This window comes from Zalophus californianus, chromosome 1 (assembly GCF_009762305.2).
Source record: "Zalophus californianus isolate mZalCal1 chromosome 1, mZalCal1.pri.v2, whole genome shotgun sequence".
NCBI classification, from domain to species: Eukaryota; Metazoa; Chordata; class Mammalia; order Carnivora; family Otariidae; genus Zalophus; species Zalophus californianus.
In genome coordinates, this window is record NC_045595.1 from 12,231,425 (window position 1) to 12,256,731 (window position 25,307).

Sequence of the window (25,307 nt, forward strand, 5' to 3'; positions counted from 1 at the left end):
TTTTGGTTTGTCGGTAGCATAGAAGATAAACCTTTTTAGGCTGGACTGGAAATTTTTGCAAGTTTATCCAGAGATTAAGGTTATTTCTGTGTGTCACAGAAAAGTGTCTTTACCCCCCAAGCTGCATCTAACTCTGATAGTCAGCCAGCTCTCTTTCCCCGGATGAAACAGACTCCAGAAGATAAGGAGCTTATACCCCCATGGGGCCCTGCATGAGCTGTCCTCCCAGGCTCCCTCTAGCTTGGGGCTTAGGCTGTGCCTTCCCGAGCCTAGGGAAGACACTTGAACCTTCATGGCCTTCGGAATGCCTCCCCAGCCACCCTGGTGTTTGAGACAGTGCAGCCTGGAAAGCGGGACAACCGCCTAAGGCAAGGATGGAATGCACACCTTGTCCCTGTCTGAGCCTGCGGCCGGCATGCAGCGTCTTCCCCTAGTGTCCTCACTCCAGACATGTCTAGAGGGTGTTGCCATGGCAGACGTTGTTACTCAAGCAGGGCATCCCTTTGTAATGGAACCCCGACACAGCCTGCCTCACTACCCTCAACCCAAGGCTCTAAGCATCCCCTGGGTTTATTCAGAGTTGGCACATAACTTGGAGCCCGCTTGGCCTTTCTGGCCTAAGGACACCTCAGAGGTGACATGACCTGGGCAGAGCCCCAGCACAGACCGTGCAGTCAAAGGGGAGGGCCCAGGTCCTGGTGCTGGAGAGCCATAATCTCTGAGGACCGACGTGTACCTACTTGCTGAGGATCAGACTGCATATACTATTGGGAGGAAGACTCTCTTGACCCTAGGTAGTGACAGAATAGCAAAGTCAAAAGAGAAAAACCAGATGTTGGGTTCGGGGCTGTCACCTGTGAACAGAATAAAGCAAAAAATGGTTATGAAACAGAAGTCTGAATGTCTTAATTATAAGCGGTTTGATTATCACTAGAAACACTGCTTTTTGGATTTATTGCACATGTAGAATGCGCATACTGCAAAGTGACCATTTACCCTCAACTTGGAAGAAATTAGGTGACATGTTTTTCCACCTGTGGCTTGCAGCCCACCTGAGAGGTAATATACTGTCTCATTAGTAGTGGCTCCTTGGGGCAGGTTCCCTAGAGTTCTCTACTGCCTAGCCGAAAGGCACTTGGAGGCCTTTTCCATCCATGAGTCAGCCGCTGGGGTTTGTGAGCATGATGGGATGCTGTGAGAAGCCATTGTCGGGATGCTGGAAGATAGATACTCCATCTCTCTGCCTACCCAATCTAAAGCCGAATGACTTAAAACAGCAGGATTTCTCTTCGGTGGGTCGACTGCTGGGCTGGCTGGCTCTATGCCATGTGGTGTAGCTCACCTGTGTCGCTGTGTTAAGTTGCCTGGGGCCAGAACAGCTAAGGTGACAGCTACTCCTTCAGAATCTCTGTGTAGTCTATTCCATTGGTCAACACAAGTCACATTGCCAAACCCAGTCAGGGAGAGAACTCCATGGGTGCGGACACCGGGAGACATGGTTGATTCAGGCCATCGCTGTTAGTCTACCACAACGTTTCTCGAACTCTCATGGATGTTAGACTCTTCTGGGAGCATTAAGAACCACCGATGCTGCCTGGGGTGGGGTTCAGTCCCTGAGATTTTCCCCAGAGCTCAGATGACCCTAACAGGCAGTAAAGTTTGAGAAACCCTGGTCTACTGCAATGGGTCTGGTCTTTTCTGAGATGGTGCAGAGGTCAAATCTGGCTTATGTATTAAGTGTAAATGCCAAGGACGGTGATTTGAATCCCTCCCGCCCCACGCATGGAGAATGGAGTAATTTATGTAAACAGTGTTTACTGTGATGGTGCTCTTGGCACTTGGGTGTCTTGTTTCTTCAAAAGACTTTTGTCCAATCTGTTCCTCCCAGCCCTGCCCTCCCCATACTGATTTTAAACATCTAAACATTGCCTAGAGCAAGGCTGAAAGGAAATGCTCCATAATGAGAGGGGTCACCTCTCCTGGGTGGTTTTTCTTTTTCTCTTACACTTTTTGGCATTTCCGTGGGTTTGTTTTTTTTCCCTGTGAAGTGTATAATTTTGTAGTTTTTAAAAGACATGTTTTCCTAAAATATTGAAGTATTTGGGGCAAACTATGAGGCTAGGTATAATAGGGTATTGTACAAGACAATTGTCAAAAACTCTCCCAGACGTTTTGTGAAAGAATGCTTCCAGCCCAGGATTTACTTGTCTTTAAATACTCCAGTTTTCTCCTCTGGATTTTCTTGCACTTCATTTCTATCCTAAGCCGAGGATATATTGCAAAAGCCATCTTTCAAAACCCCAAAGGAGATAGAAGGGAAGATCAAAAGTCAGAGGCAGGCAGCCTGAGTAAAATGGTCCTGATGCTGCAGGGTTGGGGTCCCCAGAGCGCTGTGATGGTTCACTAGGACAAAATGCAGGCATATCTCCACAGCCTGAGTGTTCATAAAGGCAGTGAGATACTCAACTGATGGATCAGGGGGCACAATGTGCATCACCCACTGCGGTCACTACCTACGGGAATGAGAGAAGTGCTTTTCAACGAGGTTCGGCGGGGCATGGTTTTCAGATCATAAATAGGCACTGACAGGTAACAAGTAGTGACTTGTTGGTAAGGCTTGAGGGCCATTCAGAGAGTTTGGCCTCTTTCCAAGTAACCACCACCTTCCCTTCCCCTATAAAGTGTATAATAATTAGTGACTATATTTGTTCCTGGAACCCCCACCAGACTATGAGTTTCCTGGGACTGGGCCCAAGGTGGGTTCTACCACCTGTATGTCACCTCACTTGGCCCACGGAGGCCGGGCGGGGTTTTCCAGCTGCCCTGGTCTCTTCGCCCCACCTGGCACCTGGAGAGTGCCTGGCGTCAGTCGGCCCCGCCCCTCCGGGCCTTACTTCCGGATGCTTGAGGCAGGAGCGGGAAATAAGGTCACATCGGGTGTACTGCGCCTGCGCGCACTCCGCCTCGCGCCTGCGCCTTTCTGGCAGCCCCTCCCCGACCGGACATAACGGTCCGCGCGCGGCTCCCCGGACCGGAAGTGGAGGCGAACTGTCGCGGGACGCGCCCGGCCTTGCTCAACGCCCGGCAGTCCCCGCCGTCGCCGCCGCCCTCGGCAGCTGCCGAGGCGTCCCGCAGCCGTCATGTCCGCCAGCGCCGTCTACGTGCTGGACCTAAAGGGCAAGGTACATATGGCCCCCCACCCTCCCCGTTACCAGGCAACCGGTGGGGCCTCGCCCTCTGGGGGGGACCCACCCTGTTCCTAAAGTAACCCGCCAATGGGACCCACCCTAGTCTTATGTGGGGAGGCTGGTCGGCCTCACCTGAGGGCCCCACCCTGTTGCTAGGTAACCTGGCGGGGGCTTCGATCTGGGAGCCCCGCCCTGTTGCTAGGCACGCCCAGCTGCACGGCTCTCCTCCCACTGTGGGTCGGGTGCTCAAGCCTTCGTGGGGGCATCGGGGAACCTGAGGCAGCGGGGAGGGCGGGCCGCAGCCGGTTTCGAAGCCAGGACAGGCGCTCAGGGACTGTGCGACCCTTGGCCAGAGGTGGTGAGGCGTGTCGGGGACAGTGTGCCCTCGGGCCAGTCCCGCCCTCTTTATCTGGAGATTTCTCTTTGCCAGTCCCCGCATGGATTCCAGGATTAAGTGACGCGTGTGGTGGGAGGGCCATTTTACAGAGGGAGAAACTGAGGCACAGAGAGGCGCGCAACCTGCCCAAGGTCACACCGGCCACAGAATGGCCGGTCTAGGAATCAGCTGATATTTGGGGAGCACCCGTAGGGGGTGCTTAGGCTTGGGCTGCCTTTGGTGAGCAAAATCGGAGTCCTGGAGCTCACAGTCTGGTGGGAGAAAGGGACACTGATAGAAAGCACACATCTATGTCAGTTGCCATGATGAAGCAGTGAGAATGTAATAGGAGACTATGCCTGGGCTCGGGGTCAAGGAGGGCTTCCGGGAGGGAGTGACAAATCTGGCAGAGACCTGAAGGAAGAGTTGCACATGACTAGGACCCAGGTGCCATTCCCAGGGGACTCTGGGAAAACTTCTTAAAGGAGGGATTTCAAAGCCTTTCCAGGTGGGCTGCAGCCTTCCCCCAAGTCTGTCCTGGCTAGAAGGCAAGTGAGTATTGGCCTCTTGCATCTGGAAGTAACAGGAACAGTACCAGCAATGCTATACAAGTCCCGCATGGATCACTGGAAGAGAGGTGGGCCTCGGGCCCAGGGGGGCAGGCAGGAGTTAGCTCAGAAGCAGTGGGGAGTGAAGAGGTGAAGTGGCTGTCCCTTCCTGCCCCCCTCCCAGAGTACCCTGCTCTAGTACTTTCTGAGAGTCCCTTGAGTGGGTCGCCTGCCCTGGATGCCACCCAAAGTCAACAGCTAGTGAGGCCCAGTGCTGGACTCCCTTCCCCAGCCCTCAGGCAAGGGAAGATACAGGGCACACCAGGGGCCAGGTGGGTGCAGTGTTCCCAGAGTCCTCGTAGCATGTGTTCTTCCTTCCACACTGGACACGGTGTCCCGAATTCCCAAAGGCTGCCTTATCTCAGATCTCTCATTCCTTCAGCAAACAATTCATGAGCACCTAGCATGCACCAAGCCCAGTGCCTACTCTTATCATGACTATGCAGTTAGGGCTGAGTTCAGAACCCATCTCTGCTGCGCAGCTGTGTGACCTGAGGCAAGTACCTTCTCTTCTCTGAACCTTGTTTTCCTCACTGCTCACGCAGGCTGGTTATGGTGTTATTGTGCAAACTCTCTGAGCAGATGTTTGAGACAGGCTAGCACCACCTATGGCCCACAGTCCTTGTTAATCCCGTCTAGGGCCTCCGGTTCTAGCACGGGAGACACACAGAAGCTGATGGATCCAAATGGTCAGATCTAGGTAGCTTGCAAGGGCATGGACACAGCCCCACGTAGTATGAATGCCAACCTCAGTTTTGGTTGCAGAAGGAGAGGTGGTTACGGAAGGCCTCCTGGAGGAGGGAGGTGCCAGAGCTGGGACCAGGTGACAGTCAGGTGGACGAGGAGGCATCGCAGTTGGCCTGAGGGGTCAGGGGCAGCCTGCTGGGGCTGGTGGGCCAGAAGACCCGGGTAACACTGGAGCCTGGAGGATGGCACCAGCAGGGCCATGGGTGGTTGAGGATGTCCAGATGGGAATGAGGAACAGAGGGGACCAGTCTGATCCCAAGAAGGAGGAGCCACCAGAGGAAATTGTAGCCTGGGAGGAGCATGACCAGACCTGCCTTTCGGGAAGCTCCCAGGGCAGTCATGGACTTGCCTCCGGTCCTCAGCAACTATCGTGCTATTTATTACTCCATTCCACATGGACCTCAGGTTTTAAAAGGACCTTTTGTGCAGACTATATTTAATAAAAAGTAAGGTAATGGCACATTAAGAAATTCATGACCACACGTCTGTCTGCCAGCCAGAACCTCTGATCACCAAGGAAACCAGCCACATTTAGCTGCTAGAAAGCCCTCATGGTTACTTCTTTGCCTTTATCTTTCTTGTTTCTCTGCAGCTTCTAACACCACTACCATACTCCCCAGTGGGCTCCCATTGGCCTCCGAGTTGCTACTCCCTCTTGTTTTGCCCCTTTCTGTCACCGTCTCCTGGCCGCTTCCCTTGGATGTTGACTCCTCCTGCTCAGGCCTAGGAATCCATCCGCACTGTCCTTCTCCTTGGACAGCCTTTGACCCTCGTCCGTGTGCCAGTGACTCAAGTTTGTACCGCAGTCCAGGTACTTATCTGGAGATCCACTGTTCTCTGGGATACCTCGGAGGTCCCACAGCCACCACAAACCTGGCATTTCCCAAAAGGAACTTGCTGCCACCCCATACCTGCTCTCTCCCCATCTCAGTGAGTGACACCACTGTCCATGGGACTGCCCTCATTTGGAGACCTGGGCATTATCCCCGCCTCCTTTCTCTCCTCATGCCCATGTTCACTCCACAGACATTCGCTGAGCACCCACTGGCATCAGGCTCTGTTGTGGGTGCTGGGACACGGTCGTGAACAAGATGGAAGTGGTCATCGTTCTCAGGGAGTCTTAGACTCTGGCAAAAGGGACAGACCATAAAAGAGGATAGAAATTATAGTGCAGCAGTGTTCTGGGCAGTGAAGGAAAAGTGGAGTTGGGGTAAGGAGGGACAAAACACGATCTCTTTGGCAGGGCAAGCAAGGAAGACTTAGAGGAGGTGCCACCTGAGGTGAGGCTTGAGAAATTAGCAGAGGCCAGGGCATTCTGGGCAGAGGGAACTGCAAGTGCAAAGGCCTCGAGGCAGGAATAGATGTGGATGGTTCAGAGAGCGGCTAGGGGACCGGGATGGCTGGAATAGGGTGACCTGGGGGTGAGCGTGGGGGCCAGATGGACAGAGAGGCATTGGCGGGGCCATGAAGAATCAGTTTGCCATGAGGTTCAACTTGCAGTTTGTTTTCAGCACGAGGGGAGACTGGGGAAGACAGCAGTTTCAGCATGGAGAATCCCAGTCTTGAGTTCTTAAGAAGACCCCTCTCGCTTTTTTGTGGGGAAGGAATTGTGGGGGTCAAGAGCAACCATAAGGGTCGGGGTTTGTCACCTCAACATTGCCTGCCTCCCTTCAATCTGTCCTGTCTCCTGCCTTTGTCCTCTCATCTGGGACGTGCAGCCCAGGCTCTGAGGTTGTCCTCACTCCACCTGACCCGTGCTCCCAGGTCCCACCGTGGGCTGCACCCCTGACTCTACCCCATGGCTCCAGCCACCCTGGTCCCTCTGCCTCTATCCGCCCTGTCCCCTCGGGCCTCAGTTTGAAGGTCACACCCTCGGGAGGCTCTCAGTTCCTCCTAAGCAAGCGCCCCAGTGTAGGGACTCTGTTTTGGTCACCTCTGTGGCCCCAGGCTCAGCATGGTGTGCGGTAGAGGGCGCCCAGTGCCTGCTTGTTGGATGAGCTGGCCTCTTTGCAGCCCTGGTGATGGAAGTGAGCAAGGGAAGTTGCTCTCTGCTCTTTCCTTTGAGCATTCTGGGGGCTTGGGGCTCCCTGCCAGCTACAGCCCCCGGAGCTGTATACCTGGGGAAGAAGATGGGCCTTGGGAAGCCCAGGAAAGCAGTTTAGGGAGAAGAAGGGGCCATGCAGGCGGTGAGAACTGGTTAGAATCTGGACTCACCTTTGCTGGCTGTGTGATCTCGGGCAGGTGGTGCCAGTTTTCTGGACACCACCGTGCATCTCTCTCAGAGTAACAGTCCCGCCTCGTGGCAGGGCCGGTATGTATTCCCGGCAAGGAGTATATGACAGGGCGCACGGGAGTCCCTTAGCCCAGGCCTGGCCCATGTGCCCATCAGCTCACCCGCTGGGTGCTGGGTCCCTAAGGCCTTCTGGACCTCAGCAGGAAGAGGACATAGACCAGGAAAGGGAAACTAGGAAAGAGGTTCTCATTTTGACGCTTTCTCTCCGATTCTCTCTCTGTCCTGGCTTGAAACAACAAAGACAGTGTATTTTGTGGAACTGCAGGTTCTGAGGCCGGCGCCGCACAGCACGGTCAGCTCTGCAGGGCCCCGCTCAGCTCAGGGCTGAGTCCTGCAGCGGCTGTCCCCCCAGGCTCATGGGAGCGGCTCTAGGCCGTGTCTCCACATAGAGCCTCTCGCAGCCTGGCAGAGCCTCGGCCACCTCCTTGTCCCTTCGGGGGGGTCGCTTACGTGGACCAGACTGCATTTCTTTGATGAGTCCAGTCACTGTGTAAACCCAGGAAGCCGTACACACACACTCCATCACCCCCTGAGGCTTCCTCGCACCCCTTGTGTCCAGCCCGTCCCCAGGCTGCCACTGACGTGCTTTCTGTCACCACTTCCGAGGGCTTTCTGTAAGTGGAATCCCATGAGACCGGATATGCTGTCCGTTGTCTGGTCGCTCACCTGGCCCGGTGGTCCTGGGAGGCCCTTGTGCTGCCGCCCGAGTCAGTAGTCACTCCTTCTCGTGGCTGAGGAGCCTTCTGGGCTGTGGATGGACACAGTTCTTGTTTCCGTTCACCTGTTGGAGGACATTGGCTCTCCCTCCAGCCCGATCTATGTACAGTAAAGCTGCAGTGGATACGGGTCTTCACATGGATGTACGGTTTCGTTTCTCTTGGGTAAATACTTTCCCTAAGAGAGGAATGGCTGGGTCTTAAGCTAGGTTTACCTGTGTGAGAGCCTGCCAGACTTTACCAAAGTGCTTGTCCCATGTTAAGTCTCCAGGAGCAGTGCACGAGGGTTCCAGATGCTGCGAGTCCTAACCCACAGGCTATGAAAGAGTGAGAAAGAAGCAGCAGCCCTAGGAGGAGCTTCTCCTCAGGTCTCAGTGGGTTCTGGTGGATGTGAACACTCAGCAGTGTCCCCTGAATGGGCACCCTGACACAGGCAGAAAAGTGGGGTACATTAGCATAGGAAAGGCTCTGGGAAGGTCTGCAGCGAGAGCCTACAGGAAGTTGTTTTAACCTGGCATCTCCCAGTTGACTCGGTCCTGGACCGTTGCACCATATTCCCCTCCCCTGCAGAGCACCTGGTTGGCCCCTGTGGAGTTCACTTTGGGAAATGCTCTCCTTGAGGAATTCCCTGGGGGACAGAGATCAGCATGGCCTGGAGTCTCTGACGGACAGGGGTGTGACTAGGGTCCCTGCGGTGAGGGAGGTTGGTGTTCTCACCTCCCCACCCCAGCACCTGGCTTGTGGGGCTCGCAGTGAAAGCAGTGTCATCCCCTCCCCCCCCCCCCCTTCCCGGCCCAGGTGCTCATCTGCCGGAATTACCGCGGCGATGTGGACATGTCAGAGGTGGAGCACTTCATGCCTATCCTGATGGAGAAGGAGGAGGAAGGGATGCTGTCGCCCATCCTGGCCCACGGGGGAGTCCGCTTCATGTGGATCAAGCACAACAATCTGTATCGTATCCCTTTGCAGGGGAGCTCCCAGGGGCCTCCTGTGTGCACGCACACACGTGGGCAACCGAGAGCTTCCAGTACCCGGCCTCGCCTGGCCCTGGGGCTGGCTCGGGCACCCCCTCCCGGAGCTCCCTGCGGCCTGAGGGGATGAGCGGGGAACACACAGGAGCACATGTGATGGCTGCTAGGAGAGGAGAGGGTACGGCAGGGGACCTCATCTAGTCTGGGGATCCAGGAAGGGTTCCCTGAGGAGGTGACATCTGGAGGAGACCTCAGGAAGACCAGGTGTCCACTCTCCAGAGCGGTAGGCAGACACGAGGAACGATAGGCCCAGACAGAAGCTTTGCAGAGGGAAAGCGAGGCTCATTCTGGAAGTTGCAGTAGGGGTGGCTAGAGCACTGGAGAGGGGGCATGTGGTGGGGGTGAGGCCCAAGTGGTCAGCAGCTCTGAGGGGTCTCCTAGGATATCACCTTTGATGGGAAGCCCTTGGAGGGTTGTAGGCAGAGGGGTGACACAAAGCCAGATTTGCGTTTGCTGAAGGTGTCTGGCTGCAGTGCAGAGGCCAGACTGCAGGGAACAGGAGCGGGTACGGGGAGGGAGCGACGAGGCTGGGGTTAGAGTGTGCACGTTAACGTGCCCATCGCTAGTGCCTCGTGTGCACATTACAGCGAGGGTGCTGGCCTGTGACCCTCGTCTGGCCCCCTGAGGTCCAGCTCCTGCAGCCTCTGTTTCTCCTTCCCCTTGCTCTCTGGAGGGCCTGGGGGGCAGCTCTACAGAGTACCCCAGGCGGCCTGTAAGCCAGGAGTTAGCCATCTGTGAAGCCGCCCTGGGTCTGGGCGGTGGCTGCCCAGGTGTGGAGGTGGCGGTGGTGTGAGCTCAGCAGGAGCTGTCTGACCAGTTTCCAGCTGGGCCCCGGTTTCATGTGTGGGCAGCCAGGGAAGACACGGCAGTGCCTCACCTCTCTGGGTTCTGCTGCCCAACACCCTCTTCCTGCTCCCTCGTTCCACTGTCGGGTGACAGTTTCCAGCAGGGCCCAGCCTTGAGGGCCTACTGTCCCTCCTTAGAAAGCACCTGAAGGGCATGTGGTCCCAGGCAGGAGGAGGGAGGCCAGCACTCCTTTGACTGGCCCAGCATCCGTTTCCTGGGTCCCTGCTCTAAGGCAGGAAGTGAGGTGGACATGGGCCCTGCCATCCCTTTCCCCTGGAGCTCCCAGCTCAGCCCCAGGGTCCAGGTGGCACAGGCGTGTCATGAATGGGCACGTCCAGGGCACAGCACATGGACCGGCAGTGGAGGACCCAGCCTACCTCCTCAAGGTAGCTTGAGGCTCTTTAGGGAAAGAAGCAGGAAGTGCCCAGCACATGCTGACCCTTCCCTATGTGGGAGGGAGAGTCTGTACCACACACTTTACACACATCACCTTGATGAATCCACTGTCATGCCCCCATCAAACAAGTAAGAAAATGGAGATTGTATTAAAAAAGTTTGCTTTAGGAGCCAGGGCTTGCAGGAAGGGCTCGAGCCAGCGTTAGCCCCAGCTGCTCCTGCTGGAGCCTGGCTGGGCAGCGGTATCACATAAGCCATTGGTTTTTGGGGAAGGACCAACTGTGGTCCTGCTTTCTGCTCCCAGAAAGAGCCGCGCTGCCTCCCCACCCTGGGCTGTTCACCCCACCCAAGGTGTACCCTTACCACCATGCTGGGCTTTGGCTCTCAGCTCAGATTACCACCTCCTCAGGGCAACCCCTCACCCCCAAGCCAGTGGCTGGGGTGGGTTCTCTGTGTCCCCTGCTGCCTCTCTGTCATGGAGGACTCCCCTGGGGCTGGGCCACGTCTGGTGACTGCAGTGTCTCAGGCCTGGCTCAGACCATAAGCTCAGTAACCCCCTGAAGGCCAAGTGAATGGCTGGGGGTTGGGTTGAGGGACGTTCTGAGCCCAGAGTGGCCGTGGGCGTCCTCCCAAGACCTGCAGTGAATCGGGGTCTACGAGGCAGCAGCCCAGGCCTCTGAACACTCCTTAACTGGGGCCGCCATGCAGTGGTTGCCACATCCAAGAAGAACGCGTGTGTGTCGCTGGTGTTCTCCTTCCTTTATAAGGTGGTACAGGTGAGTTGAGTCACAGTCCCCCTCTCTGCTGTGGGCCTCCGCCCACCAGCCACCCGAGAGCTGCAGCCTCCCAGGGAGTTCTGGGGCTAGAACCCCAGGAAATGGGAAGGGGGAGCTCCAGCTGCCCCGTTTGTGGGATTTTTATGGCCTTCGGTGTCCCTTTGACATGGTGAGGAGGGGAAAGTGAACAAGAGGCGGAGCTCAGGGCGGGTCAGTGCGCCCTGACTCCAGGAGGGACAGCTGTGCCCCACAACTGGCTGTGGGAGGGTGGCAGGGGGCCAGCTGAGAGTCAGAGCTTAGGGAGGTAGGCTAGCCAGGAGGAGGGCAGAACCAAATTCTGCTCAGAGATGGGGAGGCAGTGAGAGCAGCACATGCAAAGGCCCTGAGGCAGGAGGGCGTGTGGTATGGTACGGTCAGGGACCATCAGGCTGGCCAGTGTGCTCAGGACGGTGAGGGGCTGAGGTCAGCAAGGTGGGCGGGGCTGGACTGTGGGGTCGGGGACGCACAGGGCCTAGTGAGGAATTCGGATTTCATTCCAAGCCTGATGAGAGATGGTGGGGAACTTTAAGCAGGAGACTGACGAGACCTGACTGGAGTTGAGATTGTCGGGCTGGTTGCTAAGTGGAGGAAAAACTTGAAGGCGACAGGGAGGCCAGTGAGGAGGTTGCTGTGGGCTTCCAGAGGAGAAATGGAGGGGCCTGGCTGGAGCAGGGGCTGTGGGGTTGAAGAAAGTGGAGAATCGGACCCAGGAGGCTTGGGGTGGGCGCAGGAGAGCTGTTGTCCTCAGGTGGTGCCACGTGCAGCTAGTTCAGGAGCCACTGTGCTGGACAATGGGAAATAGGTTGGTCTGGGCAGTGGGCAGGAGAGCATGTGTCCCCCTGGGGAGCCCTGAGTCTGGGCTGAGGAGTAGCCTTCGTGCCAGAGCAGTGGCGCCATCACAGGAGTGACTTCCGAATAGAGGCCCAGCGGCTGGTGCCAGAGTGCAGAGGGACATCCACGGACCAGAGATGGGGAAAGGGGGAAGGAGGAAGGTTCTCCTCCCTGCAGCATTTGGCATTTCCTTTTTGCCTCGGTGACTTTCCTTCAGGGTTGGTGCTAATGAAACTTTTCTCCTTTCCCTTCTTTGATCCTCCTAATTTTCTGTTGAACTGGAGGGGGGGGGGGGCATGTGTCCACAGCTCAGGGGAGTTGGAAGAGTCTGGAAGAACCGCTTGTTCTGACCCCAGTGGCTCTTTTCCCTCACCTGAGTCACTTGTGACTCAGAGGCAAAGGGTGACAGTTAACAGTGGGGATTAAAGAGAAGCTCTGATGGGGCCCTAGACCTGGGGAGGGGGGACCATCAGGGAGGAGAGGAGAGGGAACCCACAGGGGTAGAGATGCAGGGCTTCTGCCCAGGCCCCCCCATCCCCCCCGAGGATGCCTGCCCCACCCGCAGCCTGCTTCCTGCTGCTCAGGCAGCCAGGGTTGTCCTTCCGCCCACGGTCTCCGAGCCTGAGGCCTGGCGTGTGGCACGTCGCCACGGTTCGCACATGGGCAGCTGCAGCTTGTGGGCATAAAGGGCATGTGGCTTTGTGTGGGCGTCCCCCCTTCCTTGGCCCCGTCTCACCCCATCGCTGCCCCCACGGCCCTCACCACAGGTGTTTTCAGAGTACTTCAAAGAGCTAGAGGAGGAGAGCATCCGTGACAACTTTGTCATCATCTACGAGCTGCTGGACGAGCTCATGGACTTCGGCTACCCCCAGACCACCGACAGCAAGATCCTGCAGGAGTGAGTGGGCAGGGCGGGGACCCAGGCCTGGCAACATCGCATCGTTTATGTGGTCAGGTGTGGAGACAGGAGGAAGTGAATGTGCCTTCATGTTGGGGGCCGCCACCCCGTCTCCAGCTGTCCCTGGGCGGTTGTAGAATCTTGGCCGCTCAGTGTCCCCACAAGCACGAGCAGGTCCCTGGTGCCAGGTGGTGCGCTAAGTGCCTTGTCATTAGGGAGTCACCTACCTTTGTCTTCACTGTCATACATGACACGCATTCTTCTCGGCAGTCCTGCCCTGCCCTCCACACCGGGGCGGGTGGATCAGGTCCCTCCTGTGCACCAGGCCCTGTTGCGAGTGCTTCACCTTCACTCCTTTCAGAGCGAGGGGCGCGGCTCCCCATTTTACATGGCACAGAGGGGCACTCGGAGAAACCATGTCACTGGCCCACATCTCGTGCCTGTTGTTCCCCAGGTGGGATCGGGGTCACCAGCTTCCCCCTCACCGCAGGGGTCAGTGCCCTCTGCCCGCCCAGCAGGAGAGCAGTTCGTGCCCACTCCTGTTTTCCTCGCCAGTGCTGTCTCCTTGCTGACCCCCACCCCCCGCAAAATGAACGCTCTACGCTCATTGTAACTTGAGTTTGTTGGGGCTTTTTGGGTATCGTAAGATATTCTTTTTTTTTTTTTTTAAGATTTTATTTATTTATTTGAGAGAGAGAATGAGATATATATAGAGAGAGCATGAGGGTCAGAGGGAGAAGCAGACTCCCTGCTGAGCAGGGAGCCCGATGTGGGACTCGATCCCGGGACTCCAGGATCATGACCTGAGCCGAAGGCAGTTGCTTAACCAACTGAGCCACCCAGGCGCCCCGTAAGATATTCTTGTATTAAAGAGCTCTGGTGAAACCAGAGCCTGCCTTTTCTAGAACCTGCTACAGGGAGGGGCTGTTCTCAAAATGTTGGTGCCCCAGGTCCTTACCCTGGGTGTGGTCCCACAGGTACATCACTCAGGAAGGCCACAAGCTGGAAACGGGGGCCCCAAGGCCTCCAGCCACCGTCACCAACGCAGTGTCCTGGCGGTCTGAGGGCATCAAGTACCGGAAGAACGAGGTGTTCTTGGACGTCATCGAGTCCGTCAACCTCTTGGTAGGCTTCCTTTCGTTTCTTTTCTTCTTTTAGAGAAATTTTGTCTTCTCCATGATTGAAATAAAAGCAACTGGACTTTTACAACTAGCAAGGCCCTGAGAGACATTTACTTTCTGTGTGACAGCTGATCAGCAGGATTCAGTTTAGGCCCCTCATTGCAGCTGGGGAGCCTGTTTTCTCTTCACTAGCTTTTGTTTCTACTTAGAATCAATGCAAGCACATCGCAGTTGTTGCTGTTTAAAGCAGGGTGGGAAGTCAGAAAGCAAAGGCCTCTATGTTCAGAGAGACCACCTCACTTAAGATTCATTATCATCCTTTTGGGCCCCATTCTGTGCATTTACAAACACGTGCTGTCTTTCTATAAAGCCAAGAGCATAAGATGTGGTTCTTCCACAACTTATTTCGTTAGTGTTGTTTGACTGTTTTGTGCACATTGTTTTTTCCTTTGATGTAATTTTTTAAATTATCACTAAATAAAATTGACCTTCTTTTCTGTTAATTTTAGCACATGTACAGATTTTTGGAGCCCACTGCTATATAATCAGGATGCACATCCCCTCTAAAATCTCCCTCCTGCCCACCCCTTGGTAGTCCCACCCTTCCGCCTCTCCCCTGCCCAGCAGCCACCGCTCAGGTCCCCATCACTATCCAGTAGCCCCCCATACTCCAATGTTTCTCTTCCCCAGTCAACCGTGGTCCGGAATCAGACGGTCCGCCTCCTGACTGTTGTCAGGTCAGCAGCAGCTTCACGCTACATCACAAGGCCCATGTCATTCACCTCGCTTCGTGTTGTCATGAGGGCATTTTGTCCTTTCTCATCATTACAAGAAGAAGGGTGGGTCTGGTAAAATCAGATGTTTTGAGAGAGAGAGAGAGAGAGAAACCACATTCACATATCTTATATTGTTCTAATTGTCCCATTTTATTATTAGTTCAATGTTCATCTCTCACTGTGCCTCATTTATAAATTAAACTTTATTAGAGATATATGTGTATAGGAAAAAAACATAGTATATACAAGGTTTGGTACTGTCTGCGGCTTCAGGCGTCCATGGGGTCCTGGAATGTATCTCCTGCAGATAACGGACGGTGGGCGGCGGCGGGGGGACTTCTCTAATGTTGTCTTTTTGAGATTGTCCTATGAATGGAATCATACAGTATGTGACCTTTTGAGTCTGGCTTTTTCTATTTAGCATAATGCCTTTGAGATTCATCCAAGTTACTGTTTTTATCGAAAGTTTATTTCTTCTTATATTTACTTATATTTATTTTATATCCTGAACCATACCTTGTTTATCCATTCACTGATTGAAGGACTGTTGGGTTGTTTCCAGTGTTGGGCAGTTGTGAATAGAGTTGCTGTAAACATTTCACGTACAGGTTTGTGTGCAGACAGAAGTTTCCATTTCTCTAGGGCAAATACGCAAGAGTGGGATTGCTGGGTCATATGGTAAGTGTATGTTTAACTTTATAAGAAACTGCCAAACCATTTTCCAGAGTGGCTGCACCATCTTTGCCTTTTCACCAGCGGTGGATGAGCGTTCTGGTTGCTCCACATCCTTGATCAGTGTTTTGATTTTCGCCATCCTAATCAGCGTGTTGTATTAGCTCATCACGGCTTTAATTTGTAAGTTCCCTAATGACTAATGATAACCACCTCTTCATGTGCTTCTTTGTCATCCATAGATCATCTTTGGAGAAGTGTCTTTTCGTGTCTTTTGAGTATTTTTAAACTGGGGTTTTTTTTATGATTGTTGGATTTTGAAAGTTCTTTATATATCCTGGTTACAAGTCTCTCATCAGATACGTGATTTGCAGATGTTTTCTCCCAGTCCATCACTTGTCTTTTCATTCTTTTGGTGCAGTGTCTTTCACAGGACATAAGTTTTCTGGGTTTTTTAAAAAGATTTTATTTATTTATTTGACAGAGAGAGACACAGCGAGAGAGGGAACACAAGCAGGGGGAGTGGGAGAGGGAGAAGCAGCCTTCCTGCGGAGCAGGGAGCCCGATGCAGGGCTCAGTCCCAGGACCCTGGGATCATGACCTGAGCCGACGGCAGATGCTTAATGACTGAGCCACCCAGGCGCCCAGGACAAAAGTTTTTAATTTTGAGGAGGTCCAATTATCGATTTTTTGGTCTGTGTGCTTTTGGTGCCATGTCTGAGAACTCACTGCCAAACCCAAGGTCATATAGGTATCCTCCTAAATTTCTTCAGAAAGTTTTATAATTTTACATTTAGATCCATGATCAGTTTTGAGTTAAGTTTTATACAAGGTAGGAGGCTTATATGCAATGTTTTTGCATCTAGAACAGTGTTCCAATATCATTTTTTGAAAAAACTATCCCTTTCTCCATTGAATTGCTTTTGTATTTTTGTCAAAAAGCAATTGGCCATGTTCATGTGAGTCTATTTCTGGACTCTCTTCTGTTCCATTGATCTGTATATCTGTTCATTAGCCCATACCTCACTGTCTTGATAACTGTAACTTTATTTCAGATTATATGATCCTGCCAACATTCTTCCTTTTTCACAATTGTTTTAGCTATTTAGTTCCTTTGTACAAAATTTTAGAATCAGCTTATCTATATCTACAAAAAGATCCTGCTGGAATTTTGCTGGGTGTTGTATTAAATAACTCTGTTAATCAGTGTGGGAGAAAATTGATATCTTTAATATATTAAGTCCCAGAATCCACAAATGCTGGATTAGTTAGGTCATCTTTGATTTCTTTCATCAACATTGGTAGTTTTTACCATGTATACTTTTTTTAGAGTTATAACTAAGTAATAACTAAGTATTTCATTTTTTGAAGGTGTCGTAAATTGTGTATTTTTTATTCTATTTAGTAGAATTCACCTGTGAAACTATCTGAGCCTAGAGATATCTTTTTCAGAATTTTTTTAAGAGAGAGGAGGGGCAGAAGGAAAGAAAATCTTCAGCAGGCTCCACACTGGGTGTGGAGCCTGACTCAGGGCTCGATCTTAACCACCCTGACATCAGGACCTGGGCCAAAATCGAGAATTGGATGCTTAACCAACTGAGCCACCCAGGCACCCCTTTTTCAGAATATTTTTAACTACAAATTTCAATCCTGTAATTCTTATAGGATTATTCAGATTTTCTCTTTCATCTTAGGTGAGTTTTGGTAGTGTGTTGTTTTTAAGAAGCTGGTCCATTTCATAGGAGTCATTGAGTTTATCTGCATAGTGTCGTTTATAGTATTCCCTTATTGTTTCTTTAATGTCTGCAGGGTCTATGCTGATGTCCCCTCTTTCATTCCAGTTATTGGCCATTTATGTCATATTTCTTTTTTCTTTGTCAGTTTTGTGAGAGTTTCATCTATTTTATTGATCTTTACCAAGAATTGGCTTTTGCTTTCATTGATTTTCTCTGTTGTTTTTCTGTTTTCAATTTCATTGATTTCTGCTATTAGCACTAGTATTTTCTCCTCTGTGATTTGGGTTTATTTTGCTCTTCTTTTTCTAGTTTCTTAAGTTGGAAACTGAAGATACTGATTTGAAACCTCTTTTCTAATATAAATATCTAGTGCTTTTAATGTCTAAGTAATGCTTTAGCTGCATCCCGTAATTGGTATGTTGAATTTTCATTTTTGTTCAGAAAAAGTTCAAATTTCCCTTGAGACTTCCTTTTTGACCCATGGATTATTTAACAAAAGTGTGTTGTTTAATTTTTAAATGTTCACAGATACTTCTGTTATTGTCACTGATTTTTAATTTAATTGCATTATTATCTAAGAATATACTTTTTAAATGTCAATTCTTTAAATTTGTTAAAGTTTATTTTAATGAACCAGCATATGATCTATCTTGGTTAATTTTCCATATGCACTTGAAAAAAATGTATATTTTGCTATTGTTGGGTTGAGTGTTCTGTAAATGCCAATTAAATCCTCTTGGTTGGTGATGTTGTTCAATTCTTCTAGCTTTTTTTGCTAATTTTCTGGCTACTAGTTCTACCTATTATTGACAGAGTATTAAAAGCTCCAGCTGTTAATTGTAAATTAATGTCTTTGCTTAGCAAATTTTGACATTGTGCTGATAGGTGCAAGCACATTTAGGATTCTTATGTTTCCTTGGTGAACCGACCCTTTCTTTTGTCATTATATAATGTCTCTCATTATCCCTGGTAATTTTTTTGCTCTGAAGTCTATTTTGCTATTAATATTGTCACTCTAGAATTCTTTTGATCAGTGTTTACACATTATATGTCTTTCTATCCTTTTACTTCTTTTTCTAATCCTTTTATTTTATTTTTAAAGATTTTGTTTTTTAGTAATCTCTATCCCCAATGTGGGGGCTCAAACTCTCAACCCTGAGATCAAAAGTACACTCTACTGACTGAGCCAGCCAGGCACCCTGTCCTTTTATTTTTAACTTATCTATATCATATATCTTGTAGACAACATATAACTGGGTCATTTTTAAAAGGGTTTTATTTAAACTCCAGTAAGGTAACATACAGTGTAATATTAGTTTCAGGTGTACAGTATAGTGATTTGACACTTCCATACGTTACCCGGTGCTCAAACTGGGTCATTTCTAAAAATCTGTTCTGGGAGTCTCTGTCTTTCAATTGCTATGTTTAGAGCATTTATACTTACAGTAACTATTAATTTGTTAGATTAAGTCTACTATTGTATTGTTTGTTTTCTTTTCGTTCCCTCTATTTTTCATTCCTTTGGGTTTTTTTTTTTCTTCCCTATCCTTCTATGGTCTGTTTGAATATTTTTAGCATTCCATTTCATTTCTTCATTGTGGTCATTACTATATCTCTTTGTATAGTTTTTTCTAGTTGTTGCTATAAAATGCATACTTACCTTTTCATCATCTACTTAGAATCAATATTTTATCACTTCACTTGGAAGTGAAACTTCCAGAAACTTTCCTACCTCTTGATGCTAGAGTTGTTCCATATATTCATCTAGATACATTGGAAACCACATCAGACAGTGTTAAGACTTTTTTAAAAAGATTTATTTGAGAGAGCAAGAGAACATGAGTGAGAGAGTGAGGGAGAGCATGAGCAGGGGGGAAGGGCAGAAGAAGAGGAACAAGCAGACTCCCCACTGAGCAGGGAGCCTGAGATCATGACTTGAGCCAAAGGAAGACACTTAACTGACTGAGCCACCCAGGTGCCCCAGACAGTGTTAAGATTTTTGCTTTCAATTCTCAGACATACTTGAAAGCAATCAAGAGGGGAAGAATAACAGTCTTCCACGTAACCGAGACATTTGCCACTTAAGTTGCTTTCCCTTGATTTCCTGACTTTCCAGGTTTCCTTCTGGGAACATGTCCCTTGCACCTAAAAAGCTGCTTTTAGCAATTCTTTCAGAACAGGTCAGCTTGGTTTTCCTTCCTCTGAGAATGTCTTCATTTCATCTTCATTCTGAAGGATGTTTTGACTGGGTAACAAATTCTGGGTTGGCAGTTCTCCTTTGGCACCTTGAAAATGTCCTGCCATCCCTCGGGGCTCCATGCTTCATGATGAGAAATCCACAGTCCCTGAAATTTGTATCCCCTGTAGGTAATGCATTGTGTTTCTCAGGATGCCTTCCGGATTTTGTCTTTGTCTTTCATTTTTAGCAGATAGATTACGATGTGTCTGGGTATGGGTATCTTTGGATTTCGACTGTTTGGGATTTGTTCGGCTTCTCAAATCTGTAGGCTTATGTCTTCTACCAAAATTGGGACATTTTCAGCCAGTGTTTCCTCAAATAGGTTTGCATCATTTCACTCTTTCTCCTTTCTTTTTGGACTCCAGGGACATGAATGTTAGACCTTTTGTCAGTGACCCAAGGGCTCCTGAGGCTCTTTTTATTTTATCCCATCTTTTTTTTTTCTTTTTGTTGTTTAGATTGGAGGATTCCTTTTGATCGTCTTCAAGTTCACTGACCCTTTCCTGTTTTGTCCCCATTCTGCTGTTGAGCCCATCCAGCAAGTTTTGTATTTCAGTCATTGTATTTATTAGTTCTAAAATTTCCATTTGATCCTTTTTCCCGCAGTCTGTTTCTCTGCTGAGACTTTCTATTTTAACATTTGTTGTCAGGATGTTTGTGATTTTTACCTAGCTATTTAAAGTCTTTGTCAGATAATCCCAGTATTTGCATCAGTGTTGGCACCTGTTAACTGTATTTTCCATGTGAGCTAAAATTTTCATGGTTCTTTGTATGCCAAGTAGTTTTAGTTTCGATCCTGGACTTTTTGAATATTATAAGATTCTAGGTATTGTTTAGATTATACCAGAAATGTCAATATTTGTGTTTCAGCTGACAGTTGACCTGGTTAGGTTCAGGCCACAAGTTGTAACCCCCAGTCTGTGGGCCATGAGTATCAGTTCAGTTTTCAAAGCCTTCATGCCATTTGCTATTTGAGCTTATCCAGAGTATGCTCCACCTGCTGGTCGGTCTGGGACTGTGCAGTTTGTCTCTCAAAGTCTTTGACATACTAATTAGGATCATAGCCACTCAGGCCCAGTTCTAGAGCTCTGGAGACATAAACAACTGCATGGGTTTGTTTTCCTGGACTCCTTATTCTTAGCTATCTTTCTGGTACTTTCCAGCTGCTTGGGGCATCCCTTTTTGGTTCTGTGACCACCTCACTGGGGGCTCTAGATCCCCATTCTGTTGTCCTTGTCTGCAGTGGGCCCCCATCCTGGGTTTGCCCCACCCTCTGGGAACAGCAGCTGGGTTGCCTGGGGCCTGGGTGTGAGAGAACAGATAAAAGGGAGGAATTAGGGGATTTCTGTACTCGCTTTAAGAGGCAGGAGTTCCCCTTCTGGCCCTGAAGCCAGAGCTAGAGGCTTCCACGAGCTCAGTCTGCACCCCAGTGCTCACTTCCACTTCCAAGTTTCCTCTGCACTTTCCCACGGAGGGGAGGCAGGGAGGGCGCTGCTCCCACCGCCGTTCTTCCCGGATCCACCTGCTGCACCTTTCAGTCTTCCATGGTTGCCCGGGCACCCTGCCCAGGTTTGTTGTTGTTGTCAGTGGCAGGGAAAGGGGATGCAAGCTGACCCTGTGTCACCTGCAACCTGCTTCGTCTTCACTTCGGAGATTACCATGACTGGGCCAATCCCGTCATGTGGCTCGCTCAGGTGTGCCCATTTCCAGGTGCTGCAGACAGTGCAGAAATGAGCGAGCTTGTTCATCCTCAGACTTGTGTTTGGGATATGTCCCGTACCTGGGCGGGATTCCTGGAAGGGTGAGTTCCCGGTTGTGGAATTGTCGAGAGTGCTTCCCCAACACATTCTCCCAGTGGACTTAATGTAAGCATATTTGTCTTCTTACTATTTAAGTCGTGGAGCAAGACAGTGGCCTCAGTAACCACATGCCCCTCCTGTCTCGGGACCTTTGTCTGAATTGTTCATGAGCCCAGAACATGGTCCCTCTAACTCTAGAGTGTCTTGGGGTAGAAAAGCAAATCCCAAGGAGCAGTTTCCAAATAGCTGTATGTGAAAGCACTAGGAGTTCAAGGTGTATCCGGCCCCAGTGCACCCCAGCGTGTGTCTGTGCCCGAAGGACCCCTGATCTTCCATACACGGGGCAGCATGAGGTGGGTGTGGATATCGCAGACGTGTCGGAACACCATCTTCCTGAGTCTGATTGCAGAGCTGGCAGCTGAGTCAACATGGGCCTCCAGATTCTGGTCATCAGGACGTAGTGATGTACTGAAGCAGCTCAGCAGACATCTCTTCTGCGCCCACCCATCCTGGTTGCTGCCTGCAGGGCTGAGATTAACCTGGTGGGCTGCACGGCTTTTCTGCTCCCCTACTGAGCCTGCCTTCCCAGCGTTCATGACCTCACATGGTCAGTTACAGAGTGCTGTGCAGTCCCTACTCCCCAGGAGGAAGACAGCCCTCCCAATCTAGGGGCAGTCACAGCTGGAAGCATGGAGGGCCCCCTGAGTAAGGCCAGTCAGAGTGCCAGAGCCTGGCCAGCCAGCGAGGGCCCATGTTGGCACATGCTCTCTGAGGATCTTCTGCCCCCAGGCACTGTCCTTGTGCTGGCCCAGCGGGGAGGAGCCCGACACAGCCCCTCACCAGAAGGGGGAAAGAGATGGGTGGGCAGACAGAGCTGTTGAGGGGCAGGGGAGGAAGAGGTGGCTGCTGTGTGCTGTGGGGGCAGGGAGCTGCCTGCCAAGTGGGGACAGTGAGAGGCCATGTGGCCGGAGTATAGTGAGCAAGGGGGGGGTGATGGAGCCAGACCGTGCAGGGCCTGCTGTCCTGTTGTGTGCCTTTCCTGGGGTTGTCATCTACTTGGTGCCTTAGTTCTCTGCCTCCCTCAGAGGCGGAGTGCTCGCGTGTTTGCATGTGGTGCTTTCCAGACACTTGAGTTAAAAGCTGGACAGATTCTCCTCCTCCTCTGCAGAGAGAGAGAGGCAACTCAGGCCCTGCACCATGTGAGTGTGGCTGGGCCCTCTGAGGAGTGGCCCGTGCGGCCCCGAGGCCCCTGCGTTTGCAGCCCTGGCCCTCACCTGTGGATGTGGACGTGCTGATAAGGGGTGGTGGTCACAGCTGTGGCCCTAGTGCCTCTGCCAGCCACCGTGCGGCCTCTGCCCTGTGCCTCAGTGTCCTTGTATCTAAAATGGGCATGTGAAGAGGTGCTGCAGCAGCCTGGCTCCCTCAGGACAGTCTCAGGGCTTGCCTGTTAGCCTGCCGTGACTTCTCATCGCACTCAGATGCTTCCTGGTCTGCACGTGAGGTAGAGGGTTACCCGAGTCAGAGCCCTGGCCTGCAGGCTGTTGAGGCGCGCAGAGCCCCGCCTGGCGCAGAAGGGCTCAGTCAGTTACTGTCATGACTGTATCTGTTTAAATGCACGGTTACTTTGGATCAGTGGTATCAGACTTCAGGGCACCCTGGGGAGCACCGAGGGGTCAGGGCCCTGAAAGCCCCATCTTTAGGAAGTAGGGACATAGGCTGGGTGGCCTCAGTCCCCACATGGAGAAACAGATTTCAAGAAAAGCAAGTGTGGCCTGCTCCGAGAGAGGCCTGCCTGTGTAACCTGAGACTTGAGAGGGCAGGGTCCCTGTGTCGGCCTCTGTGGCCCTGCACAAAGGCTGGATGGGAGGAAGGTGAGGCTCAGCCAGCTCAGGGGATGGTGAGAAGGGCATTGAGAATGGGGCAGCTGGTGAGCAGGGACCTCCCCTCACGCCCGCCTCACCATCCCCCAGGTCAGTGCCAATGGCAACGTGCTGCGCAGCGAGATCGTGGGCTCCATCAAGATGCGGGTCTTCCTGTCAGGCATGCCCGAGCTGCGCCTGGGCCTCAATGACAAGGTCCTCTTCGACAACACAGGCCGTGAGTACCCCGCCAGCCCCACGGCGTCCCTGTGGCCAGAGCGGGCCTCGCGCTGAGCTCAGAGCAGCGCTGACGGGATATTGAGCTGCGTGAGGGAACACGCGGATCTCAAGCACTTGCTTCAGACACATTTTCACGTTGCAGACAAGATAACTGTGAAAACTAATACATCGATACCTGGACATAGAAAATACAGAAGAGTGAAGATCCCAAAGTCAAGTCCCCCTACCGCTCCCCGGGCTAGAAGACAAGGGCCAGTGCCTTAGATGTTAAGTTCAGGGAGGGTCACGCAGCAGGTCCGAGACCCTGCGCTACACCATCCTGGAGGGAGCTGCGGGCTCAAGGTTAGGCCTAGTCCTCTCCCCTCCCTGCGGAGCTCCTGTCCCTGCGTGGGGCACGGGGTCGGGGCTGCTCTAAGGCTGCACACAGTGGTTCCAGCTCTCACCACCTGGCCTGGACGTGGCACTCGCTGTGCTGGGGCAGGGGCCACAGTGACCGCAGAGCCCCGCTTACTGAGGTTCTGTGTTTACAAACGGGACCGCCAGCCACGGGAGCAGTGGCCGCGCCGTCGGACTTCACCTCCACAGCAGCAGGACTGAGGGCCTCTCTGGTGTCGGCCCATCAGGGCGGCTCCTGTCCCTGGCTGGCCCGGCCTGCACAGCTCCTCTGTGGGATGGAACACCAAGCCAGGAACCAAGAACCCAAGGGATGATGATGATGGGGGCTAGGGCGCACTGGGAGCCCTGAGCCATCACCGTGCATCCCCAGCCCGGTCTGTTAGTCATTCGGCAAATGTGTCCCAAGCGGCAGCCCTGGCCAGACCCTGAGCTAGCTGCTGCGCACTCCGAGTGAACCAGGCCGCCCAGCCCTGCCCTCAGCAGGTGCCCAGTGTCAGGATGTGACGAGGCTTCCAAGGGGCTGAGGAGGGACAGAGGAGGTTGTCTGGGAACCTGGACCCCTTGGCCTTTGTGACCCACAGATTTGAGGGGCAGCTCTGCTCTGCCAGGGGTGAGCCCCAGGCAATGGGAGCGTTGCTGACAGAGTGACCCAGAGGGCCTAGGGTCTGTCCCTGCCCTTACCCCTGCCTCCCCTCAGGTGGCAAAAGCAAGTCCGTGGAGCTGGAGGACGTGAAGTTCCACCAGTGTGTGCGACTCTCGCGCTTTGAGAATGACCGCACCATCTCCTTCATCCCTCCAGATGGCGAGTTTGAGCTCATGTCCTACCGCCTCAACACCCACGTGAGTGCACCCACAGGCACCTGCCCCCGGGACGGGCTTCCACCCAGACGGCAGTGGGCAGTGTGTGGAGGCCCCAGACAGGCTCCCATCTCCTCCCCGGTGGGTGGGAATAGTCCCCATCCAGGATGAGTCTCACATCCACAAGGTGATACCCAGGGTAGGCAGCCGCTCCCATGGGCTGCCCAAGCTCCACAGAGCCCGTGTTCGACAGCTTGGGGCTCTGAACTTTCTGAGGGGCCAGACCCCATTCTAGGCAGCCCCCGTGATGTTTTCTGCATTTTCACAGAGGCCCATCAGTCTCTATGTCCATCCCGGTCTCGCTGTGGACTCCTTCCATAGGGCGTTGGCATGCTGGGCTCACACCTGGGCACATGGTCCCTTTCCCCAGGCCTCAGTTTCCCCTCTGTGAGATGGGCTTCTGTAAAATTACCATGCATGAGTGCCACCTTCACTCTCCCCAATAGGTCAAACCCTTGATATGGATCGAGTCCGTGATTGAAAAGCATTCCCACAGCCGCATAGAGTACATGATCAAGGTGCGTGCACATCCCACACACAGCGTCAGCCTGGGGACACGGGCAGTAAGGGGGGGTGGTGGATGGCCCTGCCTATTCAGGGCCTTTGGCACAGGGTCCTAACCAGGGCAGGGGCCCCATGGGGCTCTGTGCTCCCTATCCTGGGAGATAAGGCCTGTGGCTGAAGCTTGTGCTGCCTCACTGTGAGCCAGAGGGAAGCATGGGGAGCCCTGAAAGTCAAGGGGACTGGAGGGCATAAGGAGAATCTCAGGTGGGTGAGAGGGTGTGAGCTGTGCCTGGAGGACTGGGGGTCGGCTTGGTGGGGCCCCCAGGCCAGGCCTGGTAGGGGCTGGGTTGTCTCACCTGTGC

The 25,307-nt window shown here is 52.2% G+C and overlaps 1 protein-coding gene across 2 annotated transcripts in view; it reads left to right on the forward strand.

The window, feature by feature from the left end:
- The first annotated feature begins 3,015 nt into the window (after positions 1-3,015).
- Positions 3,016-25,307, forward strand: part of AP1M1 (adaptor related protein complex 1 subunit mu 1) — a 29,059-nt gene continuing 6,767 nt past the window's right edge. The window contains exons 1-8 of one of the 2 annotated variants that reach the window (XM_027584565.2): positions 3,016-3,182; positions 8,727-8,883; positions 10,910-10,977; positions 12,615-12,745; positions 13,723-13,870; positions 23,059-23,185; positions 24,281-24,423; positions 24,888-24,959. In XM_027584565.2, the coding sequence (XP_027440366.1) occupies positions 3,141-3,182; positions 8,727-8,883; positions 10,910-10,977; positions 12,615-12,745; positions 13,723-13,870; positions 23,059-23,185; positions 24,281-24,423; positions 24,888-24,959 (888 nt within the window). In that variant the 5' untranslated portion in view covers positions 3,016-3,140. The remainder of the gene's footprint in view (positions 3,183-8,726; positions 8,884-10,909; positions 10,978-12,614; positions 12,746-13,722; positions 13,871-23,058; positions 23,186-24,280; positions 24,424-24,887; positions 24,960-25,307) is intronic. The other variant, XM_027584566.2, reaches the window with a different exon arrangement.